We start from the raw sequence: 11,010 nt of genomic DNA, 5'->3' as shown, positions 1-11,010 counted from the left end.
TCTATTATTACATTATAAATTATGTAAAATAATAAACATGTGCGTGTACTTTAGTAGAATTATGTGGGAAGGATTATTTTATTTTATTGTTCTATAATTTATAACATGTATTTGAAAAATAAAAAAGAATAATTTTACGAATTTGATTATAATTTCTCCGTACGTCACTGTGTACAAGATGACTCAACTTGTAGCGTGTGAAGTAGGTCCTTAATAGACTATTCTCTTTTAGGAAAAAGTGGGAGTTTAAACAAAAAACAAGCCAGTGATATATCTGTTTTCTTAACAGTACAAATTGTGGTCTACTCTAGAACTATTAGACGTAAATAAAAATATAGACAAAGACATTCTCCGTCATAATAACTATATAATATATTAAAACATAATTTAATATAGGTAAGAATATGAAAACAGGTCAATGACTGTGTAGTACATACGACACGCCTATTTTTTAACACAATTCTTTTGATTTTTAGCACAAAATGGCCAAAAAGGCAACGGTACAACCTGCCTTACACAAGGTGATTATGGTAGGCAGCGGTGGCGTCGGCAAATCAGCTCTTACATTGCAGTTTATGTATGACGAATTCGTTGAAGACTATGAGCCCACCAAAGCGGACTCTTACAGAAAAAAGATTCTTCTTGACGGCGAAGATGTTCAGATTGATATTCTGGATACAGCTGGTCAAGAAGATTATGCTGCTATCAGGGATAATTATTTCAGAAGTGGAGAAGGGTTTCTGTGTATATTTTCTATTACAGAAGATGAAAGTTTCCAAGCTACTCAGGAGTTCAGGTAATTATGCTTTTACTGATCAGAACAATATGAGAATTTTCACCTAATAATTTGATGGAAGGAGGTTAAGTTCTAGTTTAGTTATCTAGAGATACAGTTAATTATAAGGTATACTAACTGTACAGTAATAGTGGGAATTATTTAGCAATTAAAAGTCCATTAAAATTTTGATATACTGAAAATTGCTGAGATTTTATTCAATCACATTCTATTTGTATGCCCCAATCCTACTTTTTTGGCTAATTAATGCACTAAAAGGTTTTGACTCTATGTTGTTGCATAGGAAATCATTGAAGTACAAACAATGACAGTTTATCCGTAATATCACATACTATATTTCACATTTCCCTTATTATTAAGGTTATTGTACATTTTTGTGCATAGATTTCTTAATTAAATTACTAGATCTATTTTCATAATTACAGTATCACCTTTTTACACAAATTTGTGTTTCTCACATTCTTGTCAGTGTTTGTGTTGTTCTTTTATTCCGTTTCTGCAAGATATAAAGCTGTAATGAATTAACATTTTATTTCAGAGAGCAGATACTCAGGGTTAAAAATGATGAAAGCATTCCATTTCTATTAGTTGGTAATAAGTGTGACCTAGAGGATAAGAGGAAAGTAACAATACAGGAAGCTACCGAAAGAGCTAAGCAGTGGGGTGTACCTTATGTCGAAACATCTGCCAAAACTAGAGAGCATGTAGACAAGGTGGGTAATGACAAAAATCTGTTAATTTTTAGATAATATATTGCATTTAAATAGAGAAAAATATATATAAATATTGAAAATTTTGATTCTAAACTTTAGCTATTATGTTTTTATATTTTAATTTCTCAATTAAAGAGAATTAGCTGGATAAGACGGGATTTGCCAGTATATATTACTTGAAAAAGCTGTCCTATAGCTTAAACAACTGTTGGTAAAGTAAAATAAATTTACAAAATTGTTTTAATACTGATTTTGAGAAGTTCTTTTCTTATTCATAATGTGGAATCCTAAATTTGGGGGAAATGCTATTTTATCAGCTTATTCAGAATAAAAAATACCTTCCTTATCTTGTTATGATTCATTCAGCTAATAATAAATGTGAAATGATTATTTAAACATGCTATTAAAGATCATCAATGTAGTTTATTAATAATGGGAATTTAAAATTATACTAGAAGGTCAGGATCATTTGTCTAAAGTAAGAAAATTGATTGAATCATTGAATGAGTTTTTATTCATGCATAATCTTTATAAATTAAAATGCATTTTATAAAATATCCACATTGATAAAACAGTTGTTTTTTTAATTGTTACACCATCTTTTTACTCACAAGAGTTGTTTGTTTTTTAAAACGTTATTTTTGAAGAAATATATCTACTATATAGTATATTTCTGCATTCTTGTTTTACTGTACCATAAATTCGAATTCATTGGATCTTTTAAAGATTAAGTAAAAGAATAACCTTAGTATGTGTTTGCATTTGAATATTTTGTGTAGTTTTTTATGTTTCTTGTAGTAGACATGCATAATTTTTATAAATTAAAATGCATTGAATGAAATATCTACATTGATAAAACAGTTGAATTGGTTATTTCTGTGTCTACCTGTGGATGTCCAAAAGATAGAGAAAAATTATTAATAAAATTATTATTGTTATCAGGAAATTTGGCACAAAATTATTTGGTCATACATAATTCGCACATTCAATTTTTTACCTCAAGTAATGCTTCTTGTTCCCTGTGTAATGTGAAATCTTAGTTGGAAAACTCCCAATATGAGTCTTAATCTGTTCTATTAAATTTTCAGACTTAGCATTCCCTGAAATATTTTTTCCACATTTATCTAGTGGTGTTTTTCCTTGTACAATAAGCTTAGAAATTCTTTCGTGATTCACAGTGTGAATTCCCATGAAAGCTTTTTTGCAAACAATAATTTTGCCACCCGAACCTGTTATGGAGTAACTAATTTTATATCTTCTATTCTTTGGATTTTCATTTCGGGTCGTCTCTTTTTAGTTCACACTTTCCTATAAGCCCTTGTAAGTATGAATCTTGTATACATTCTTGGTAAGCATGCTTCTGAATTTGGCAAGTATTTCAGCCCTTACATCCGCATTAACTTTTTCAAAGAACTTCAGGCGACAATTACAAAAAATATATAATTTTACATATTAAAACTATCTTAACCTTAAAACTTATCAACAGTCTCCTCCTGGTTTTCTTGCAGGTACAACATTACCTTTATAATTTTCATATTTTTTTCCCACACAGCCTCACTTTCTTAATAATTTCTGCCTTATAATTGTCTTTTTTACCTCTCTTTTTACTTTTTTCTAAAATCAGATCATTATTAGTGCAATTTATTGCAGCCATCTTGATCGTTTTGTTTACAAATGACAATTCTGTATGGAAAAAACATCAGCCGATGACTCATGTTGTCTTCAAATGGATATTTATATTAAGCTGCAGTTTATTACAGCAAGTCCGAGACTGATGTCGTTTCTGCTTAGAATGGTGCGTTGACATATGAAAAACGGATTTATGAAAAAATGTCAATATTGCCAAAAATTGACCATGTTATTTCTGAAAAGACAGATTCTATTGTTTTTTTAATTGTTACACAATTTATTTACTCACAACAGTTGTTTCTTTTTCAAAACGTTATTTTTGAAGAAATATATCTACTGTATAGTATATTTCAGCATTCTTGTTTTACTGTACCATAAATTTGAATTAATTTAATCTTTTAAAGATTAAGTAAAAGAATAACGTTAGTATATGTTTGCATTTGTATATTTTGTGTAGTTTTTTAAGTTTCTCGTATTATACATTGAATTTTTGTATTGAAAACTCACAGATCTATTGTCTTACTTTCAGTGTATAATAGATAATTTCATTTTTAGGTGTTCTATGATTTGATGAGAGAGATACGGGCTCGCAAAACTGAGGAAAACAAAACAAACAACGGAAGAGGAAGGGACAAAAACAACAAGAAAAAGAAACGTATATGCTGCATTCTTTAATATGTATAAATGTGTGTTCTGTTCAATATGCTTTAAGTGTAAATTTTAAGAGGTGCAGTGCGGGGGTAACTCCCCAATTTAAAAACTAAAATGGTCTGAAACGATAGTCATATTTTCGATATTTTAGTTTTAGTTTCTGTAACAATTTTGGCCTAGTATCAATGATTACTACAAATATATCAAGTCAAGATTGTTATTTTTTTGGTATTTGATAAAAAAATTGCTTTGTGCACTGTTTAATGATGTTTTGTGTATTGTGTGTTAAACGCTGTGCGTGCTGTAAAATAAATAAATATGAGAAAAGGATATGCCATACAGGGTGACTCAAAAATAGTCTGAATAATATTTTAAATCATTTTTGAGCCACCCTGTGTATAAAAATACTCGAATACTTATTTATTTTTGATGTAATATGTTTTATGTTCTGCTAAATTGTGTAGACGTACCTAAGAATATATAAAAATTTACTTTTCATAATTATTCTTTTAGTTTTTTATATATATGTTGAGGAACTTGTGGAAAATATATATAGTTGAACTACAAAACTGTTTGGTTTGCTTCTTCTTACTAGGATTTTGTTTTCCGAATGTTTTGCTCTACAATGTTTCCTATTTTTGACTTTTTTAACAACCATTTTGGTATTTACTTATCTTTGTCGTCACCATTTTGATATGTCTTCAGTTATTTCGATTATTAAATACTTCATACTCTTTAAAAAATTTTCAATCGCTTTTTTCAAACGTTTTTTGTTTGAAAAGTGCTTTATTGTATTTGTATTTTCAAATATGTATCCAGAAAGGGTTTTCTGAGGCAAAAATGATTGAGCACTTAAGTGTTTTCCAAAGGAAAAAGATTTCGCTTGAAACACGCCCTACAGCAAAAAAACTTCAGTCAGATATTTGAAACATTTCTTGATTTATAAAACATGAAATCATTTCAAAAGAAAATGATGTATTGTAACATAACTGAAGGCACGATTTAACACCGGATGTTTCAGATATTTCGAGATATTAATAATTTTATGTTATACAATTTAAGTAATATGGACAACCAAAGTGTGGTGGGGGTTGATGAGATCAATTTCTAACAGATTGTAGAAGTATTGGAAATTCGCGACTACTATTGGACAATGATATAACTTAGAATTGCAAGAAATTGAAGCAAAACAACAAATTTATTTAATAAATTGATGGGCGAACTAAAAGAAAGCTTCAAAAGTGGTTTTACCATATAGCTACAGTTAAAGCACAGCTTGTTTTGGTGTTATATCGGTTCATGAAAGACATAATTATTTTAGTTGCAATAAAAGCTCTAAATGTGCGATAAAACTAACGCTGAGTATGTTACTTAACCTAAAAGTTTGACAGAACCAATTGAGCGACGCTCCATCTCCATATTTCATAATAGTATGCATTAAAGCAATATTTTTGAAAGCCCAAACAGCTCTACTCATTTTTATCGCAAACATTTTGTTACTGGTATTGAAAAACCACAGAGTCATATCTTTTTGTTTCATTTTAATGGCCAGCGACATTTATATTGCATAAAGTATTAATATTTGGGTGTCTATTTAAAGGAAAATGATTTACAATTGGGAAAAGGCTCTTAAAACGCGATATCGAACAACCTAACCTCATTTAATCTAAAAACGGAACTTATTTTCTAATGTACGATTGGAGATTTTGAAATATTCGGTGTTAATTTTGTGTTTTGTAATTAATTCAGTCCAATATTTTTTAAATATTTATACTTTTAGTTTGTCATAAGATTTATGCTAAGTATATATACGGAGTAGTTGATATTTACTTCGAATTAAGACATTTAAAGAAAAGTAAAAGATGAATTGTCTCCAACAAAACAAGCCAACCTTTTAATTGCTCTGAATATCTCTTTTTAAAGATATTGTCTTTTTTTTTTTCAAATTTGAACGTCAGACTCTCTCACCGTCGTTTCTTCCACCCTTTTATCAGCAATTTTGACACTAATTTATTAGATGTAGAATAATTTAGAATCAATCATAATAACGTTGATTATTACAAAATGTTTGCTTCTTTTACCTTAGAAACACCTGTTTACGTGATAAATAAACATGTTGGCTTAGATTTTTTCACTCTTTGTACTGCCATACGTATATAAATAAAAACATTCAAAAATTGTGTTGTTATTATTGCTCCATAGCTTCCACAGAATGAAAACTGTCAAAATGACGAAACTGCGCATGCGTAGAAGTAAATTACGGTTGGTAGTATTCATTTTCATGTCACAGTATGAAAACTGACTAAATAAGGTAACTTTGCACACGAGTAGCAGTAATATAGTATTCATTTTTGTGAAAGCCATCCAAAGGGAGTCCTTGATCATGATTTTTACAGATTCTCTGCAGATATTCATATATACTGATAATGTCAGCGGAAAAAAGGAAGTGGGTGGTGATCAGATGTTGTTTTTTTTTTCATATATTCAATACTAAATTTTTATACAAATTAAATGCTTTTTTATGTTTTTTATCTTCGAAAATCGATATTTAATGTTTATGGGCATTGTTTTCCAGGTTGCTGTCTGTTTTTCTGCTGAATTCCTGAAGATCTTGGAAAACTCACTCACCAAATTGAGTTTTAGAACATACTGCTGATGGTATAACTAAATTGAGATACTTACTGTGTATTTTTTATATATATAAATGATTAAATATTCCTAATTCGTTTTATTGTAACATCCAAACCTGCAGATAGTAAAGGAGGTGCAACACAAGGGTGTTTTTGCCTCTTCTTATATTTAATATCTATTGGGTGGCTATAATTGAAGTGGAACTTAAAAAAAAATAGAAAATGTCTAAACTATTTGAGTTATTATCAAATTATGGGATAAATAAATCTAAAACTAAGATATACGACGATGTTTCAACAATATTTAGAATCTAACATCCACGTTTTTTAGCGCAACAGTAAATTTTTGATCACCTTCATGAAAGTTGTACTACAACACTGTAGATTTGACGTTTGTACATCATAAAATTGTCTTAAATATATCATAGATGCTCAAATAACTCACCTATTCACGTTATCAAACGACTGTAGAGGGCAGCACTTGTATTGAAAGATGGCGGACGAAATAGGGATATCGTTTGTTGGCATTGTAAATTTGATACGGAATTGTAAAAGACCCCTATTTGAAGGGCAAGCAATTTTAGATTCCACCCATATTATTACTTGTGGAATATTACCATGTAGTTGGAAAAAAATTGCTGTCTTATGACAGCACCATAATATGGGCTTTTATAATTTCAGCGTTTAATTTACTTTGTACCATTTGACCTGAAGATGCTTTGCAAAGTGTAGAAAGCGAAACCGGTCGTTTTGGTAGTAAAATTAAATTGATTGTGAGTAAGTCTTATTTTATTTCTTTTACCTATTTTTCCAGTAAATTTAGAGTGAGCAATCCAGTGAATGGATTTAAATCGCAATTTGTTTGTATCAAATCATACAAAGAAACTTTTTTGCCTTCACTCAATACAGATGGTGTCACTTGGATAGCCTTCTCTTCTGTGCTGTAACTCTGGACTATTTCTGGCTTCTAAAACTGCACTAATCGCTGTACCTGTATACGCTGTATAAAACAATATTTATACAGCGTTGCATGAAACTTTGAGAAAAGTGATGAGAGATATGGGATTTCGATGGAAGAAAGCGAAGAATAACAGGAAAATCTTAATGGAAAAACCCGATATACAAGTGCTCCGGAGGAAGTTTCTCAGAAATATTAAACAATATAGGGAAGAAAATCGGCCCATAATTTACATGAAGTCTGGAGATTATCATATCGAAATGAACTATAATAATTATAAAAAATAGATTCATAAAAAACTTATTCCTAATGAGGAATAAGGAATGGTTAACACACATATCTCTGTAGGAGCTGGGTTGTACGCTTGTGTGTGTGTGTTTTTATTTAAAATAAAAATTATTCTTAGGCTATTTTCTTGTGGCATAATAATGTAATTTACTACTTTTATTGGGAATAAGCCACAATTTTAGTTTAAAATAAGTTTATTTTGAAGTTTCGAGTTCCACTTTGGAAATCGTTAACTCAAAATACGAAATACCAATAAATTAAACAAATTTTGTTTTTGGTACTTGGTAAAAAAATTCTTCTAATAATTTTATTTTATCTGACTTATTCATATTGACAACTCAGTCACTATTTGAGATATATTTTACACAATATATTTCTACAAAATCTCCTTACGGAAATAAAATATTCGGGAAAGTTAATAAAGTTATACAGTTTAGTACCTAAATACCGGATGTTGACAGTCATCCCAACGGGGCTGATATTATTCTATTGTAAAGAAATAAACAACAGATTAAAATATTTATGACATACTAAAATTTAGAACTACTATTCTTTTATTCTTATACAGTTTGCTGTAACGCAAATTTAAAGCTTTCATCTCTGCCAATATTCCTCTTATAAAATTACAGAACGAGACATTTATAGAAGTGTTCGAAAAAACTTTCGCTTCAACATGACTGAATGGTCAACATTAATGAGTCAAATAAAATATAATTATTAGAAGAATTTTTTTACCAAGCAACAAAAACAAAATATTTTGTATTTTGAGAAATATTTCCGAAGGAAAAATTGAAAAGTCAAAATAACATACAATATAGACATATCATAGAAGTTCCATTAATAAATAAGGTCACTCTCTGTAAACTTGTAGTACGGAGTGTACAAACCAGGCGAGGAGACCGAGCGCATTATGTATCTCTTTTCCTCCGAATGCGTTCTCACTTAATTTTCTACGCAAGTGGACAAATTTGTCAAGTATCACCTTAAATTTGACAAGCAATACTTCTTCATTGGTTATTCTGTCTGTCCAGGAGATTCTCAGCATTCTTCGATATGTCCACATTTCAAATGCTTCCAGTTTATTGAGACATTGTTTATTTAAAGTCTATGTCTCCACACAATACAAAAGAACAGAAAATACAAAACCCTTTAGTACTCGTTTTCTAAGATTTAGGCTAAGGTCTCTACAACATAATATTTGTTTCATATTATTTAATGCACTTCTAGCCTTTTCTATTTTAACTCTAATTTCTTTGGTATAATCGTTTGTTTCATTAATGTTTGCCCCTAAATAGTTATAATTCTGAACTCGTTCTATCGTCTTATTATTTACGTGTAGATTGATGTATCTAATATTTTTCGTTGATATAACCATGGATTTTGTTTTTTTTATGTTTAGTGACAGACCAAATTCTACACTCGCTGCAATAACCTTATCTAAAATTATTTGTAGATCTGTAATATTTTCTGCTATTAGTATTGTATCATCAGCATATCTAATTTCACGTATGGGTAGGCCATTTATTTTTATGCCTGCTAGTTCATCTTCTAATGCTTTTTTGAATATTTCCTCTGATTATACATTAAACAGTGATGGCGACAAGTCTCAGCCCTGTCTAACACCTCTTTTGATTTTTATTTTATTAATTTTTAAATTATTTATTCTTATGACAGCTTCTTGTTCATAATATAGATTATTTTATTATTCTTATATGCCGAGTGTCGATGTTCTTTGTTCTCAGTTCTTTTGTTTGTTCTTTTATTAACGGATTATGTTTCACTGTATCGAATGCCTTGTTATAATCTAGGAAGCAGACATAGATGTCTTGGTTTACATCTAAACATCTCTGTATTAATACATTTACTGCTTCTCTGGTTCCTTGAGCATTTCTAAATCCGAACTGAGTTTGTCCAATGTCTTGTTCTAACTTTTTATATATTCTACGATGAATAATCTTAAGGAATACTTTTAGTATGTGGCACATTCAACTGATGGTACGGTGATCGCAACATTGTCTGGAGTTTTTCTTTTTCGGTATGGTCATGAAAGTTGTTAGAAGTCATTCTTTGATATGAAAAATAGCAATAAAATGCATGTATAAATAAAGTAAGGTTAGAATGTCTTTAATTTAAACTTTTAAACTATATATTATAGAAATAGAACACTGAATTATGATGGTATTATCGTAAAAACACTATACTTATACTACTATACACTATATAAAGAAAAAGCAGCAGAGGAAGCAAAATGTTAACTTTATAAAAATTAAAAAGTCTTGAGATTGGGCATTTCAACTTTTGTTTGGAAAGTAATAATACCATCGAGTTAGAATCTATGGAGAGGGCATCACGTGACTAAAAACGACCTCACTTCGGCCATATTGTTTTGACACTTTTGACAGATCGTATATGTTTATTTACGTCTGTTGTTTTTCGAATATTTTTAGTTTTATAATACTTTTATAGAAACTGTAATAATATATTGTGATAGTGCATAATAATGGTTTCTTGTTCTCAACGTAGTTGCAGTGGCAGAAGCAATGTTAATAAAAAATCTTCATGAATAACGTTCTACAGGTTAGTATACAAATATGTAAACAAAGTAATGGCCCGTACTTCAGAGAATAAATTAATAGTATTTGACTATTAATTTATCTTTATGTATAATATATCGTGTTTTTAGTGTTTACCGCGGGATAAATAAATCATAGTTTATTAAAAATGTATTGCACTTTGTAGATTATGATTAAATCTTCTGAATAACTAGTCATATTTTATAGTAGTTTTAATATTATTGAGTCCGGCCATGATCCCACCGCCATATTGATATCACAGTTAGCCACGCCTACCTACGCCGTTTTTAATACACACGTTAATATGCTCATAGCTTCTCCATAGATTCTAACTCGATGAATAATACCAATATGACAGCTGTGACGTCACACTCCGGCTGCCCGCTCTCAATGGCTCTTGAATTTGTTCATAGAACGATTCCACCTCTTCGTCCTCCATCTTTTTCGACTGGGCTGAGCTGGGCAGGCTGAGACAATATTACCTAAATAAATTTCCTATTAAATATAATTTACCTGGAAAAAAGTAATGCGATTTCTTAAAGTGTCGGCTGCGTACAGTCATGAATAATTGTATCACAGGTTTCGCAATACGAAGAGCTACTTGCCAGTTTTTTTTCGTAATTTCTCGTCCTTTGGAAAGTAATAAAGATGTATATCTTTCGATCATCGAGCAGAACATTGTGGCACTGAACAATATCTATAACTTTTCTTCATATCGCTCATTTTTTTTTAAATTTGACGAAATTTATACGTTTTAAACTCTAATTTATTC

The 11,010-nt window shown here is 29.9% G+C and overlaps 1 protein-coding gene across 1 annotated transcript; it reads left to right on the top strand.

Annotated features, from left to right (window-relative positions):
- The first annotated feature begins 167 nt into the window (after positions 1 to 167).
- Rala (Ras-like protein A) lies at positions 168 to 6,506 on the top strand. Its single transcript, XM_072545344.1, has 5 exons — positions 168 to 396; positions 477 to 796; positions 1,335 to 1,509; positions 3,694 to 3,793; positions 6,365 to 6,506. Exons 2-5 carry the CDS (start codon positions 483 to 485, stop codon positions 6,385 to 6,387), a joined length of 612 nt encoding a protein of 203 aa, XP_072401445.1. The 5' UTR covers positions 168 to 396; positions 477 to 482; the 3' UTR covers positions 6,388 to 6,506.
- The last annotated feature ends 4,504 nt before the right edge of the window (positions 6,507 to 11,010 follow it).

The sequence above is a fragment of the Diabrotica undecimpunctata genome, chromosome 9 (assembly GCF_040954645.1).
Source record: "Diabrotica undecimpunctata isolate CICGRU chromosome 9, icDiaUnde3, whole genome shotgun sequence".
NCBI classification, from domain to species: domain Eukaryota; kingdom Metazoa; phylum Arthropoda; class Insecta; order Coleoptera; family Chrysomelidae; genus Diabrotica; species Diabrotica undecimpunctata.
Note: the sequence above shows the minus strand (reverse complement) of the source record. Positions and strands in the feature narration are given on the sequence as shown.

What these genes read in the sequence shown, in the direction of transcription:
- Rala (XM_072545344.1), top strand. Translation starts at nt 483, where the DNA reads ATGGCCAAAAAGGCAACGGTACAACCTGCCTTACACAAGGTGATTATG. An exon ending in CTAGAGAGCATGTAGACAAG is followed by an intron (nt 1,510 to 3,693) that starts GTGGGTAATGAC and finishes TTTCATTTTTAG; the next exon opens with GTGTTCTATGATTTGATGAG. An exon ending in AAACAACAAGAAAAAGAAAC is followed by an intron (nt 3,794 to 6,364) that starts GTATATGCTGCA and finishes ATTGTTTTCCAG; the next exon opens with GTTGCTGTCTGTTTTTCTGC.